This window comes from Lates calcarifer, linkage group LG7_1 (genome assembly GCF_001640805.2).
Source record: "Lates calcarifer isolate ASB-BC8 linkage group LG7_1, TLL_Latcal_v3, whole genome shotgun sequence".
Lineage (NCBI taxonomy): Eukaryota > Metazoa > Chordata > Actinopteri > Centropomidae > Lates > Lates calcarifer.
Window position 1 is genome coordinate 6779230 of NC_066839.1, and position 16609 is coordinate 6795838.

General features: G+C 38.9%; 1 protein-coding gene across 17 annotated transcripts in view; it reads left to right on the forward strand.

Annotated features, from left to right (window-relative positions):
- Positions 1–16609, forward strand: part of ptprk (protein tyrosine phosphatase receptor type K) — a 104973-nt gene that overhangs the window by 63500 nt on the left and 24864 nt on the right. For all 17 annotated transcript variants that reach the window (XM_051071807.1, XM_051071797.1, XM_051071799.1 and 14 more), the window contains 11 exons: positions 1221–1333; positions 1882–2062; positions 9940–10122; positions 10717–10836; positions 11185–11294; positions 11394–11595; positions 11700–11805; positions 12150–12222; positions 12479–12601; positions 12787–12861; positions 13234–13270. In XM_051071807.1, coding sequence (XP_050927764.1) covers positions 1221–1333; positions 1882–2062; positions 9940–10122; positions 10717–10836; positions 11185–11294; positions 11394–11595; positions 11700–11805; positions 12150–12222; positions 12479–12601; positions 12787–12861; positions 13234–13270 — 1323 coding nt within the window. The remainder of the gene's footprint in view (positions 1–1220; positions 1334–1881; positions 2063–9939; positions 10123–10716; positions 10837–11184; positions 11295–11393; positions 11596–11699; positions 11806–12149; positions 12223–12478; positions 12602–12786; positions 12862–13233; positions 13271–16609) is intronic.

A 16609-nucleotide genomic window follows, 5' to 3' on the forward strand; every position in this document is an offset into this window, starting at 1 on the left:
TCATAGAGAGTTTAGAGCCATATGTGTAATGAAAACTACAGTATATGCCATGTTAAATTCAGTCTTCACTTCAATAAACCACAAAACACCAATGTTCCAGCCAAGTCTAGGTTTGTTACTGGGAGGGCACAAAAGGTTAACCTAGTATTTGTCATTTTCTGCTTGTGCACCAACAGATTTCATTTTTAGAATTCACTGTCTAATAACACAAAATGATGAAACTTTATTAGTCAACTCACCAGAAGACAAGCAGGGACAAGCATATCTCATTCCCAGGATAGTCATTTATTGTAGCTTCAACACAAACTCCATCACTCATAAACCTGTAGTTACTCTTCTTTTTTTAACATTACTTTTTAAACTCACCACTTCTGCCTCTCGCTCATCAGATAAAAATATCACACTAGCACATGCAAATATCCCATCATGTCTGACTTAAGTCATAGGGTATATTAATGTAAAAGCATCAATGCATGTATGTGTGAATGAAAAAAAGTGAAAGGGGCTCAGAGTGTCGGTCACTGTGATCGACACTTTCTGAAGCTGCTTCCCAATAAAAGCCGTCCAGTCTTTTGTTTTGAAGGTGGAAGGCTTTTGATGTGAAGCAGCTTGAAAAGGCATGTTTGCATTAATATTAAGTTTATTATAACTCAGACAACACAGCAAAGGAGAGTGCATCACTGGTTGAAACAACATGGCTACTAACCATGATGATACTAGATGAAAGTAAAGCTTGTTATGTGAAGTATCCGGAAAACCCTTGCATAAAGAGAGTGTGTTATTGTTTTATTCTTGGTTAGACAGTAAAGAACAAGAAACAAAACTCCAAATGACAGCAGCTACTGAAATCTGAACACAATGGGTCTTAAAAGAATATCGCTTTCTCTCTGATTCTTTGCATTACCATCTGATAAGCCAATTAGTCCACCATGACACAGCCACACAGCTTGCGTGTCATAATACTGCAAGTCAGTGTAGTTGCCCCTCAGTGTGATGTCCCTATTAATTTGTGTCATTGGTATAGTTGTCATTATGTACTGGTAATTTGTTTAAAATATGTGTTTGAGCTCTCACATGTCAGCTGTTAACACTGTCGAGGCTTTGTTCCTTGTACTACCCTCTTCTGTTATCTGGTGACCTTGTTTCACTGTCTTTCATTGATCTCATGAGGCACTTTGAACCCATCTTTTATGATCTTGTTCATTGTTTTCTCTCTTCAGAGCCTCCGCACCCCATCGCCCCACCCCAGCTACTAGGCGTTGGCCCTACGTACCTGTTGATTCAGCTCAATGCTAACTCCATATTTGGAGATGGACCTATTATTCTGAAAGAGGTATGTTCTGTTTGAGATAATGAATGGTTTAAAACTATAACTGGTGTGTAGCAACTGTAAACAGTGGCATTAAAATGATGAAGCAAGTGAACCAAAAATTAATAAATAAATCTTTGATGAGATGATAATACTAAGAATTTTTTTTTTTACTCATTTGGGAAACTTTTTTGCTTTCTTGTCAGCAGTTAGGAGATGTCAGCAGTTAGGAGATGCCAACCAAGCCAGGAGATGCTAACTTAGCTTAGCATAAAGAGTAATGACAGAGGAAAACAACTGTAGCGTTTCTTGCTACTGCATGATGATTAAACTTTTTTTTTAAAACAGCCAGAATAGCTGTTTCTCCCTGAATGCACTCTTTATGCTAAGCTAAGCTAACAAGTGTAATATCAGTGTTTTCTTCTGAAAACTGACAATAAGAAAGCCATTAAATGAATATCCCAAACTGGATGAACAGTGTCTGATCTGGTAAAGGGAGTAATATTTTAAATGTTCTTAATTTGATATAGAATATAGATATAAAATGTACTATTTGATTTTCTTTCCTTCAGGTTGAGTACCGTATGACATCAGGCAGCTGGACAGAGACCCACGCTGTGAACTCTCCCAATTACAAGTTGTGGCATCTCGACCCAGACACAGAGTACGAGATCAGAGTTTTACTAACCAGGCCAGGAGAGGGAGGGACAGGCAAACCAGGACCGCCACTCATTACCAGGACTAAATGTGCAGGTAGGCCATCATGGAAGAATGTATTAGTTTTGTTTCTACCATATCTTAAACAGTCATCCAGTTAAGCAACAATAAATTGAATGTGATCTATATCAGTTATAGTCGGTTATATATATCTTTCATCACACCATTCACTAGAATGTATTTTGTATAAGTTGATTATAAATATGTCTGTCCAGCTAAAATGTGATAAACTTGATTCTGCAAGAAAAATGTAGGTCGAGTTTGGTCTGTTTGTGCACACAGGCTTTTTCTGTCTATCGATCTGTCCATCTACTGTTCTTCTTTTTATCTTAGTATCTATATTTTAGTCTGTGGAGTGATATTTCTACCATGTGCAGGCAGCGAGAGGAGAGGAGAGGAGAGATGTAGCGAGGGATAGAATTGGAGAAGAAAGGAGGGGAGAGCCTGAGTCAGTCTGTGGTTGCTCAGTGATCTGAGAGAAAGAGTGATTAAAATACTGGAGGCTCTCTCTCTACCTTTCTCATTTTTTATCCTGCCTTTTCCCCCTCTCTCGACTCATTCCTGCTTTCTCGCTGCTACTCCTCCTTTCTGTTGTACCTCCCATTCCTCCCCTTGTATCTCTCTTTCTACTTCGTTCCCTGTCGCTGCCTTTCCCCCTTTTCTCCCTGCCTCTCTCTCCCCATCTCTTTCTCTCTCTGTGGATCAATAGACGGAGGGCAGAAACACTGTCTGACATTTGTAGAAATAAACGACTGAAATATAAACACAGCTAGCCTGAGGGAGAGAGACAGAGTGAGCAAGAGAGGGTTGATATGAGAGAGAAAGAGACAGAAAGAAAAGCAATGAGCTTGAATGAGAAACAGAATAAAGGGGCGATGGAGAGATGATGAAAAACAATAAGGCTGGAAGAGAAAGAGAGGAGAGAATGGAAGTGGGGGGAGAGAGCGCGAGAGAATGATGAAACTGGAGAATGGAAATGAAAGAGAGATGAAAACTCATAACCACAGGGTCTGACTGATGTATGCCAACCTGTGTGTGTGTTTGAATTAGTCTGTGTGTGTGTGTGTGTGTGTGTGTGTGTGTGTGTGTGTGTGTGTGTTTATTGACAGAAAGGAAGTCATAGACTTGTTCAGGCGACTCATGTATTGAACAGTTTCCTGTTTGACAGGAAGAGGAAATTAATCTTCTTCTCCTCACTCACGCAGGAACACGTTTGTATTTAAAGACGTTAACTCATTGTAATCCACATAATGTGTTGATATCAGATCAAAGCTGGGAAATTAGGCTTATGAATTTAGAGATATACATCAAATTATTCTGTATATCTGAATATTTTTTGTCTACTGACTGCAAAATACTTATGTACCAAATAGTACGAGGATGGTCAGAGGGGAAAAATCTTAAATCTTCCACGATCTTCAGAGCAATTCGTACTCTAATGCATTTCAGGGACTGACTCTGCAGCAAACATCCTCATGCACAAATTACCCATGTTCAGTTGTAGAGTTTTACTTCTAAAAAAGTTTTTAAAATGCTACCACTGAGTGACACTATTCCACTGCGTTTTCACGCATATGTGTGTTCATGTCTTATAACAAGGCAGAAAACGATAGACCATTTACGTTGGAAACATGTTGAATAATCTCACCTTGCTCTCTGTTTTGTTAACGGTATAGCAGAAAATTATGGGAAATAAGCTTATTGGCTTTTTTGCAGAGAGGTAGATGAGTAGCTGAGCTGGTTTAGAGCATGCAGGCTAAAATTATTTTATCAAACTGCCCTTCTTGAGTTTCCAAATGTTATTCGAGTGAATAGAATCCATTCAACATTTAAGCCAGTTCTTTTCCAATGATTTTGTATGGTAAAAATGCTTTGTTGGTCAGACCAGAGGCTGCAACTTCAAGTCTGGTTGCTAATCCATGATCGTCCCAGTGCCTAGGGGCTTGGATAAGTGACAACAGCCAGTCAACATGCTAAGCTAACCAGGTGCTGGCTATAGTTTCATATTTAGTATACAGATGAGAGAGTAGTATTGATCTTCCCATCCTAAGCTAAGTAGCTATTATTGGGATATTTTGCTGACTCTATTATTATTATAGTGAATTCTTCCTACCTGTCACTTTCTCTCTCTGTTCTCAGTGTGACTGGGTCATTCACATTCACGTTTTCTCTCTCTCTCTCTCTCACACACACACATGCTTGGAGTTGGAGTTGTGTGTGTTTGTTGAGAGAGTGAGACAGACACACACAGGGTAGAAATGTTATTTAAATGGTAATGATTCCTTTGCTTTTTCTGTTTGGTTAGGTTTGTCTGATCCCACCACCTGTAGTTTACTGAATATTTAGTTCAGCAGAATATAATGAAGACATGTTCACACACTCACACAGTGAAATGTGTGGACAAACACCAGGCAGAAACCCAATCTATCACCACACAAAACACTGTTTAATTAAAAACCAATAAAGTTGATAAAATACAGAGCAGAAATCACACACACACACTGCAGAGCAATTAATGTGATGCTAGGCAGGATTTCTTCTCTTTCCTCATAGCTTCTCTTTTCATCTCCTCCTCTTCCACTTTTATACTTCTTTTCTATCTCTACTTCTTTCTCTTGCTCCCTCTGTCCCTCCTTCACTCCCACTCTCCTCGATTTTTCTTCTGTGGTGATTTATTGCTCTTGTCTGAAGGGTGAAAAATAATCAACTTGAAGTTAAGAGTTAGCGAGAGCGCGTGTCGTGTGCACGTGTTAGTGTGTGTGTGAGTGCGTGTGTGTGTGTGACAGAAGAAGGTGATGAAGTAGCTTTTAATCCAAATCCTGAATTTTCTGCTGAAAACCTCTTGGTCATGGCAGGTTAGACACACACACACACACTTGCGCAAATACACACAGACACACTCTAAGACCATAGCTACACAGGCACAAGCACACACGGAAGAGAGACACACTAAGTGGTATCGAGATAGAGAGAAATGTACAGACACACACATGGAGTTCGGAAGAGTCACAGTATTTCTCCGATGTTGCACGAACTCAGCATCACTTGGATTAATAGGAAGAATGGAATCACAAAACACACATTTCCAGACGCGCAAGCACAGATGTTGTAGGAATCACACACAATATATCACATGTACTTCTTTATATATGTGAAAACACACACATACGCAGTCAGCAGGGCGACGCTTTAAGGGTCAGGCCCAGTGCTGTCCAACGTGTGTGTTTGAGAGTCTGAATTTTGATGGTTTTACTAAGGTTCACATGATTTGTGTGGGTCAGTTTTGCATGGGTAATTCTCCCACTTTAGCAGGCACATGCAGATTTGTAGATTTGGGAAATAAAGCCATAAACTCTTGCGTGTCAATCTAGTTTTTGGGAGTATTAAAACTTTAAAAACATTAGGGAAAGAAAAGGTTGTGGGGAACAAACTGAACTTCCATGGTTCTGCCATTTCTGAAAACATCGGCAAACACATCTCAACTAGAACTGAACTGTAGCTTTCAGAAATTTCAGAGGCCATACATACAGAAAATGCACAATGTGCATTACATTGCACATATTACTCTATGGGTTGGTATGATTGTATTCTTAATTGAAGTCTGATGACATTCTGTATTTTTCTACCCTTCACAAAATCCCATGAAAAGATCAAAACCAACAATGTTAACTAACAAGTATTACCTACATAACCACTCTGTTCCATAATGTTGCGCTAAGTGTCCCTTTATTTCCATGAACATGGGCATTGTAGTTTGTTTGGAGTCAGACCCACACTGCCCTGCTGCTGTAAACACGAATTTGTATTAATTCACAGTTGAAAATAGCCCCCCCCCCCCAAAATGGACTATTTACTCCTGAGTAACACTTGGTAAAACCTACAGTGTCCAGCTGTTATAGGAAATCTCTTTATTCAGAAATGAAAGTATATTTGTTCTAAAGATTTACATCTTCAGTAGGAGCCAATAGGCTTCTTGCTGAGAAGCACAAACCAGCTAGTGAAGTCTGAGAGTATTAAGAGATGAAGTAATGCACTGATGGTTTTGGTCTTTTTATGGTATTTCTTCACAATAATAAGAATATAGAATATTTCAAAGGACATCTGTTTTGCAGTGGCATATATTTGTTATAAGTTTTATATTTCAGCTTCCTTCTCATATCTTTAGAAGTGAGATTAATTACACCTTATTGCTTTCACTGTAAATATAGATATTTTGAAATGTTATTTTATTCATGAGCATTTCCGTTTTATCATCACTCACAAGGTATAATTTGTTTTCTTTTTCTGAGCGTCTTGATTTCACATGAATCCCCCCACACTGAATTATAGTGATAGCATTTTGAGCTCTGTGAGACAGTCGGAGTTGTTGATTTCATAATTAGCGTCAGCATAGGCAAATCACAATCAAATTCCATGTAGCTTGCAAGTGCAAATTGAAAACATGGTGCAGCGTAAATTTGCACCTTTCATGTACTTAAATCTGGTCCAGAGAGAGACAGAGACATGCAGAGAGAATATGGGATAGATAAAGGATGAATGAACGGAGTTTCATTTGTCTTTCTCATGACAGAGGAAGGATTACCAGGAACTAATTGGACAGATTAACTTGGATTTAGCTGCATCTCCTGTCACCCTTTTCTGTTTCCTCCCCTTCTATCCTCTCTTTCTTTAAGCTTCCCTCTTTCCTGCTCTGTGCTCTTTTTACTGTATATTTCTTGGCTCTTCCTAATGCTTTGTGTTTTTTTTCTGCCTCTAACGTAGCTCTATTTCATTTACTTTTATTTCCTTTTGTTTTGTGTTCTTTAATTCCAACCTCTGGATTCTGCTGATATGAAGCTTGCGTCCTTGGTGTTATTGTTGGTGTTTATTGGTATTGTTGTTGTTTTCAAAGCTCCATCTGTGGAGAACAAAGCCTTTTAGTTCCAACATGAATCCAGTCGTTTGTCTGTCTACCGGAGGAGGAGAAAGAGACAAGGCAGCCTCTGTGGTTTACCGTTGGACCAGGTCCCGCTTGACTCTGGCCACGTTCCAAACTAGTTATCGTCTTTCCCTGTTCCACCTCTCAGTCCCTCTCTCTTTCCCTCTCTCATCTTTCTCTCCCATTTCTCTCTCTGCTCCCTTTATCTGTCCCGCACTCCCTCCAGCCCCAGTTTCATTTTTCCATGCATTGTGTTGTTTTTACACTCTTCTTTACTCATTTACTTTCTATGCTACTTCCTATGCCCCCTCTTTCTTTCTTTCTTTCTTTCTTTCTTTTTTTCTTTCTTTCTTTCTTTCTCTATTTGGCCACATTCTTTCATTGTTTCTCCCAATACCTTGTGCTAGTTGCTTTCACTACCTTACTATAAATGGACAGAGATAAGCAGCATTGCATTATGGGTCGGAGGGGGAATAGGATTTTGAAATGCAGGTTAGTGTGTGTGTCTGAGTGTGTATGTGTGCTAGGCAGCTAGTCATATATTTTGTTTTAATTCCATGTTGAAGACCATCGGTGTGAAGCAGTGTTAGCATCAAGAGACCATGAAATCAATACAATTTACTACACTGCCCTAACTGTGTGTGTGTGTGTGTGTGTGTGTGTGTGTGTGTGTGTCCTAATAGCTAGGTTTATGGTGAAGATCACAAGTATTGATTGGAACATGGAGAGAGAGACAGAGAGGAAGAGACCAGGACAAGTGAGGAAGAGACAGAGATAGACGAAAGACAGGCAGAGAAAGCAGTAGGTCTGTCTCGCTCTATTTAAATGTCAACCATCTAATAACAGGTTGAGGCAAAAATGAAATGCTCTGACCCCTCAGCTATTAAAATACACACACACACACATACACATACACATACACACACACACACACACAAATATTTGTGCAGCAGCTCAGCAGAGAATTACCTGTTGTCACAACCTTCCTTCCTTTCTTCTTTCTTTCTTGTTTTCTCTCATATGTCTATATGTCCTTTTATTAGTGAGCTATTTACATCTAAATGACTTAGTAAACCTCAACATGTTTGTATTCCGCTTACAGCTCAGTGTGAGTGAGTGTGTATGAAAGTTGTGTTTGCCCTTGACGATGCATTCTTATTATGAGTTATAAGTTTTATTAAGACCAGCACACACACACACACACACACACACACACACACACACACACACGTAATTACACACATATACATGGCTCTGCTCAGATTTAATCTTGATTTGGTCACAACCTGAAGCGCATATGCGTTTGTGTTTGGGTAATAACCAAGTGTGAGAGTGGCCGTGTGTGTGAGTTTCTGTGCATGTGTGTGTGTGTGAGTGACAGGCAGATAATGGGCTGTCAGAGGAAGCGACAAGTTTGTGTCCTTGTGTTGTCTCCTCTGAGAGAGGAAGACCTGGGGAAAAACAGAGAATGAGACAAGGCAGGGTTGGGGAGAGACTTGCATCTGTATTTAAGGTGAGGTTTTTATTAAAAAATCCTGGAAGGACACAAGGAAGCAGGAGAGTTACAGCAAGACAGAGATAGAAAGCGGAAGGAACATCAACAGGTGATAAAATGATTATCACTGTGAATCAAAACTTGTCAGTTTATGACAAGGAACAGTAAACAAAACTTTTAATTAAATTTGTTCTGGTTGCCTAGTAATAGATTGCAGTTAAGTTTGGTGATGTGATCTGACAGGTACATCTGGTACTGGCCATATTGATCTTGAGCAAACAGATTTTTTGTCACAATAACCCATTGCCCTCTCACATGTAGAGATATAAAATCATCTAGTGTTAACTGAAAAAAGCACTTTTCTAAACCTTTCTTCAACTTGGCTTCTGCTGTTGAGAGAGTATTTCAGTTAAATGTCATTAAATACTTCTACCCAACCAGACACCAGACTTTTAACATTATACAATGCAACTCAACCTCACCAGCCTTCATTCAGCCTTTATTCACAGTTCGAGCTCTAAGTGTGGTTCCATTTTTAAGAAAATGTCAGTTATCAGCTCAGAGGATACTCCTAGCCACTAGCTATGTAACTGTGCAGCTATCTATAACACCCTGACACAGATGTATGCATTGCACTTTAACCCTTGTAGACCAAGTGGTAAGTGCTGTGTGGGTAGTAGATAGAGTAGTATGTCCTGTGGAGTAATAACAGCCTTCCTGATTGAGTGACGTCTGTTATAGTTAGAGAAGTTGTTCCTTGAGAGAAATAGCTCTTCTGCAAAGATTGGTGGCTGGTAAAGATAATAGTTTTCCTACCGAGAAGGACAGCTACTCTAGGTAGATGGGTAGCCACAACAGCTTGAGGAGTGGCTCCTCTATGTGAGGTGGTCTGCCCTTACTGTTGAATGGCTGGAGACAAAACACTAGTAGATAAACATTCTTGACACAGCGTATTGCCTGAACGTGGACTGATGCAGTGTAGGAAAGGTTTGGTTTTGTGTTTGCATTCTTGCTTGTGAGTGTGTGTGTCTGTGTGTGTACAGATGGGTGGGGTCTGGGAGGTTATTGATCCAGTTAAATGAGCCAGTTAAGGTAATTAAAGCCCTGGGCAGGAAGTAGAGAAGGAAGATTGTATTGACAATAACCGTTTTGGTCACACATAAAAGATAGAAACCAAAGATGTGCCTTATAGAAGTTATTGCAATTGAGAAACGGTTGAATGACAGTGAGGAGCAGAAATACATGATTGTAAAACCCTTGTTTTACCTGGGAAAATGGTTGACTCAGCACTCTTGGGCTTTTTTTTTTTACAACACAAAGTACTCACAGTGCACAGAAACTGTAAACCTTAGAAACCTTGTAGATATTTTTCATGTTTGATAAAGTCTTTTCACATGTAAATTCATCCAAAAATGGTGACTGTTTCCTCTAACCTTTCCACTGCTATCTGCCATTGTGGTTGACCTTTTTTCTCTGTGTTCTTCTCCCTGTTTCTGATAGAACCAATGCGGACTCCTAAGAGGCTGAAGATTGCTGAGACCAGGTCTCGTCTGATAGCGGTGGACTGGGAATCGTTGGGTTACAACATCACTCGCTGTCACACCTTTAACGTCACCATCTGTTACCATTATATGACTGCCAACAACCGCAGCAAGGCTGACTGCTTGGACATGGACCCTAAAGGTTATACTCAATATTATTGTTGATACAGAGTTTGCTACTTTGTATTGACTATTTTACTTTTACTGAATGTGACACTATAAAAGAAGGCAATATTTAATTTGTAAAGGCTACATTATGGGTACGTTTTTTTAAAGTAATTTTTTTTTTTTTACAACAAAGTAATAAAATACCAATACAAATAAAGCTGACTGACAGCTGTCTGGTTGATAAGCCAGCACCTCATAGCAAGTACTGCCATAATGTATTAAGAAGAAACCATATCAGCAACCATTGCATTTTAACAACAGCTTGTTGATGCTGTGTCAATATTTGAAACATGGATTAAAAGTGCATCAAATTTACTTTTAAAAATATGCAACACCAAATCATAAATACTCAAGGAGTCCTTGAAAACTAGCAACCAAATATTTGTGGGAATCTTATCCACTTACACTGGAAATGACCTGCACCACTGATCTGACATGGCTGATATTCATGCATTTAGAGCTGAAGCAATTAATTATTTGATTGATTAGACAACTGACAAGAAATTAATTGGCAACTAAAATTCAATCAAACTAAACCCTTCTTTTTTCCATCTCTTTTTCTTCTCAGCACCACGCCACCTCGTGGGAAACCTGCCACCGTACACCAACGTCAGTCTGAAGATGATTCTGACCAATCCAGAGGGACGAAAAGAGAGTGACGAGACCATCATACAAACTGATGAAGATGGTGCGATACACAAAACACACTTCATACATAGATTCTCTCATTCATTTTCACATTTATTTTCTCTTTAAAAGTATTTATTCATATTAATTTATTGTTTATATGCTAGCTTTTGCAGTAAGGGTGAGAGTAAAAAGTAAGTGCAGTAATGCTCTGATGTTTATTTGGAGAGTGATATTTTTGGGAAAACTACGTAGGGCAGATCTTGAATTATAAGTTGGACTTCAGAAATCATAGCTGTGTGTATTCCTGTTGTTGGTATGGATTTACTAGGAGTTCTTTCATTTTGAGGGCAGAATTTTACTGTTAATTTTATTAGCATCATATAATTTTTTCTATATGTGTTGACAGTTCCCGGCCCAGTTCCCAGTCAGTCACTAAGAGCCACTCCATTTGAAGACAGAATTCTGCTTTACTGGAAGGAACCAGCTGAACCCAATGGAGTCATCATACAGTATGAGGTATTACCAGCAGTAGCAGCTGTTTTAGGAGCCAAACTAGCAACATCTCAGTTGTAAAAATGTTAAAAACTGCTTTCTGTCTCCCTGCAACACCTACAGATCAGCTACAGTGGTGTGCGTTCATTTGACCCATCGGTGCCTCTCCAGCGGCCGGGACTCACAGTGTCTCTGCCTTCAAATGCCACCTATCACCTGTTTTCCCAGCTCCACCCAGGTGTCACATACCAACTCTCTATACGAGCATCCACCTCCAAAGGCTTTGGTCCTGCGACCACGCTTAATGTGACAACTAACATCTCAGGTAGAAAATAATTATTATTATGTTAAGTTTTTTTAATATGGCATTTAGGGAGAGGGCAAGGTGATGTGTATAGACTAATACAGTCTCTGATGCTCTCTCTTTAGCCCCAACAATAGATGAGTATGATGGGTCAGAGGCCTTTCTGAATGAAACTGCAACAACCATCACTGTCCTGGTCAAACCTGCACAAGCCAAGGGGGCACCTATAAGGTACTATATGCGCACACACACACACACACACATATATATATATACACACATACAGTAAAAATATGTAAACTCAAGCTTTTGTCACACCAGTGTGCAATGCAACGTAAACAATGCCGTGGTCGAGCTTAAAGATGTGCATTATAGTACAACTAGTTAAGTAAGTAACATTGTATCATGTGTCAGTAATTAAGTAAGAAAGGCCACATAAACATGAACGCAACTACACAGACTATTTTTTAAATCAGACCTCAGAGATATTTCATTTATCATTCCATTGTCTTGTCTATGAGTGTTTTTGTAAAAAAATGGTGTCTTACATTTTATATTGTTATACTTGTATACAGTGCATACCAGATTGTGGTGGAGGAGGTGAATCCGCAGCGGACACGACGCCAAGCTTCCTCTGACTGTTATGAGGTGATTATTAATCTGTTTTATATATATGTAGCAAACCATGCTTTAACAATCTATCTAATATATATGTAATTATTTGCTAACATACATTTTCATTACAACAACAAAAACATCAAATATCCACTATTTGGCTCTATAGACCAGCAGATCCCACACTTATAAAACAGAGCTCTTATTTGCAGAAAAACTCCTCTGTTAAACTGAATTTGCATTGTTTTCTTTCTTTTCTGTTGTAATGGAAATAAATCCTCTTCCCCAGGTTCCAGTTTCCTACCACAGTGCGTCTAGTGGTGGATCTCCATATTATTATGCCGCCCAGCTGTCCCCCAGCAACCTGCCTGAGCCCCTCCCCTTCACTGTGGGAGACAACAAGACATATCAGGCAAGTCTTTTTACCTGAGCCACATATTCTTTAGGGTGTGTAGTACAGCAAATATATCAAGTGAAAATTTAAGTTAATCAAATTGAAATCATACTAAACTTATGAATTAAGATTTTAAAAATATCAATGCCAGTGTATATTATGCCTCACGTAAAGATGATGATTATTTCCTTTTAATCCCCCAGGGTTTCTGGAATCCTCCGCTGGCTCCAAGGAAGAACTACAACATCTACCTTCAAGCTGTTAGCAGCACAGAGCGGGTAAGCAAATATTTATTCATGTGAAGTCACACTAAACACACAGGGAACATGCAGCTCTCACCTGCTAGATGCTATGAGTAAATTCTCTATTGTGTGCACACATTAAAAGATACACTAATACAAGATACACTAATTACTGAACTGAAGTCAGTTATGACTTCTGAACTTCAGTGTTCTACAATACACATAACACACACCACTTAAAACTGCAACATATCTGCAGGCAATTGATTATACGCCTCCCCTTTTTCATTACATTGTAAATACATATGTACAATATTTAACATAATAAAGTCACACTCTTGGTCGATGCTATACTGTGCTGTGTCTGGACTTGGGACTTACTGGTCTTATTGTAGTCTTTTTCATCAGGAAACTAAGACACAGTGTCTGAGGCTTGCCACTAAAGGTAAGAGCACACTGTTCCATGTTACTCTACTATATGTTTATGTATTTTATGTCCGGTCAACTACGCTTATCTTTTGTGGTTAAAGTGCTCAGTGCATTAATGACTGTTGTTAGTTAATGTTATTATAGATATTACAGATTATTTGATATGTATAATCTGTGTTAACAATCTGATCAGTCGCTTACCTCTGTGGGGGAGGCATCTTTGATAGTTTCTGTATTAAGAGAGATGATAATATAATATTTGTACATGTTAGAGAGAGAAAACATGTACATGTTATGTGTGTCTGTGTGCACATTCAGCTCCTGTATGTGCACAGAGTCTAAATGTCATGTTTTTACCAGCAGCCATATGTTGATAGATTATCAGACTGGTTTTAAATGGTGTGGAGTTAATCCCCGGCCAACCTCGCCTGAAGTACACACAGGCATAGAAACACACACAACTGCACACACACTGTTTTCAGGAAAGATTTTTAGAAATGCATCTGATGGATCAGAGTTTAGCCGTGTGGAGTAAGAACAAGGATAAACAGAAAAATACATTACCATGTTTTCAAAGAAATTGACAATCCTGTACAGCTACAAACAACAGTGAGGATATTTGTGTTTATTTGGCTAGTAATGTTGAATTATTGAACTGAGTAATCGATTATCAAAATAGCCAATTCATTTTTTGTCAGTCAACTAATTGATCAATCAACTAAGCATTTCAACTTAACAGTCAGTCTTAGTCCTGATGCAGTATGGGTACTGAAACTCGATACCCATAAAGTGTAATGAAAAGACAAGTTTTTGACTTGCTCAGCGGATGGTCCTTGCTTTGACCTTCAGGTGCTGGAGGATCATAAAACTAGACAGTAAAAATGATATAGTTTTTAGCACAATCACTATAATAATTACAGAATGAATCATTATGGTGATTAAGTTGTGTATTTGTATAAAGGTCCGTGTAGGGGAGGGCACTCCGAACTAGCTTAGGCGATAAATACTGTGGTATATGGCGTTGCTGCATGCTGTGTACGTGTACCTATAAAAACAAACATTAGCTAAATAAATAAAATAATGTCTAGGTTAAAAAGAATTGGAGCTGCTCTGTAAATTCAGATAATTGTAGTTAACATAAAAATGTACATGTTCGTAAAACAAGGCCCTTTGTCAGTTTTCTTTAGGTCATACAGTTCATTTTGACCGTGCACATGTAAGCAGGGAGGCCAATGGGAAATTGATCCCATGGGTGAGATCAAAGTTGTGGTTCAATCCCTCCTGCGCCTGTAAGGTGTCCTGTTTCCATCTTAAACTAAGAGAAAATGTGGGAAGTTACAGTGTTTCCAGTGTCATCATATTTCAAGAATTGCTGGTGGTTGCAGTTACCGGAACAGGTGGTTATTTCACCCAAAAGCTGCTAGGAAGAGATGACGCTCTGTCTCTCTAGCCTGAGGAGGTCTGAGTGATGCTGAAAGACTTAAGAGAGATTTTAGATTTTTTTAATAAGGGGGAGAAAGACACACTAATGGACAGAGAGGTCAGACGACTGTCCCTTCCTTTTTCTCTCTGTCCCTCTGCATGTGTGTGTGTGTGCTCAACCGTGCATCCGGGAGGGAGGATTAAGTGATGGTGGTCCTATTAGGTCATCTGGGGTATTGTGTATTGTCACTGCTGCCTCAGGGTGTTTTGTGTGTGTGTGTGTGTGTGTTTGTGGCTGTATGGGTAAGTTGCGCATGTTAGTGTACTGACCTGGATAATTTTTACAGACATTAAGATCTACCAGCCGACATTATGAGGTCAGACTCAGAACCCTTTAAAGTTGTTTTTTCTTTTTTATTATGTCTTGTTTGTTGCCCCTTCCTCATATAATTATCAAATGGTTTCTTGGCCAGACAGATTGGGGGGGGGGGGAGTTGCTAAAACAACAGCAAGTTTGGTGCAGATTCATGGCATTAACCAAAAATCACCAGAGGAATATAACATCCTTACAAATGCCCAAATAATATGGACATTGTTTTACAAATTCATTACAAGTTGAATTTTTTAACAACATAAATAACTATAACCTCACTGATATTGGATAAGGATCCCTTTGGTTTGTTTTTTAGAGAACTGCGACCAAGATATTTGCTCAGCTGGAGTGAAAAATAAACTATTCACTGGACAAACTACATGCTGGATTTACTGCTTTAAATTACCAATGTCTTGGTCTAAGTAGCATGATCTTGGGCATTGATGTTCATTTTAACTCAGTTACACCTCTGCCATCCTATACAGCTATGCTGCTGCAAATACTCTGTAGCACACCAAATGTGTATTAATATGGAGTTGAAAATAGTCCCCAAGTATTTATTCTGGTGTAACATTTACTCTTCAGTGGGAATAAGTGGACTTGGGGCTCTGAGGACAAGTACTGAGAGAGACAGTACTGAGAGAGACGTTGGTCGTTTTGGTCCTTTTGTGGAATTTGAAAAATATAGAATCATTTCAACCATATCCTTTAAAAGCAATATTTCTGGCTGACACATTGCTGCCCATATTCCATCTATCAATGTGAGGCCTACATTAAATTATAGTGTAATATTGTTACATAATGATACGGGGCCGGATGGGGACATTGCAAAGATTTCAGTGGCAGAAACATTTTAGAACAAAATAATATGTTAAGGTCACAAATATTGTGGGAGATAAAAAGAGAGAGGGAGATTATGTTTATCTTGTTGATATTTAGCATTAGAAGTGGATTATTATTTGAGAGATGTATTGCATTATGTTGAGGTTTATGAGTATGTCTTTGTGTTGGATTATTTGGATTATCATAATGCACGATAATGTTCTTATGTTTCAGTATGAACTATTCTGGTGTTATGAGATCAAATCACTAAGTAGAGCTTAGGAGTATGAAAACAGATGCTCTCTCTCTCTCTCTCTCTCTCATTGACTTTCTGTCTATGATCAACAGGCTTTAAACTCCTCCTCTGCCTGAAATATCATTTATGAATTATGTTCCAAACAGACAAAATCAGGGAGTTCAGTCAATTCTCTGAAGTCATCAGGAGCACGAATGACTTTGAGCACAAGTAATATACAGTGACATTGGTGCAGAAAAATTGAACACAATTCACAAGCACAATTCAAAAGCATTTCCCAATGAGAGCAGGATGCCAAGGATAAACCTGAAATGCGCTGAAAAGACACAGTGCAAGGCACACAGTCAATTGAGCTTTTCTTTAGTGAATGCCTGTTTTTATTTTTACTGTTTTCTTTAGAGTGACTGCAGTGATGAGTAGGAGTGGTGGGTGTGCAAAGAGTTCACTGGTTCAGTGCATTTACAATGAGGTGAAACAAAAAA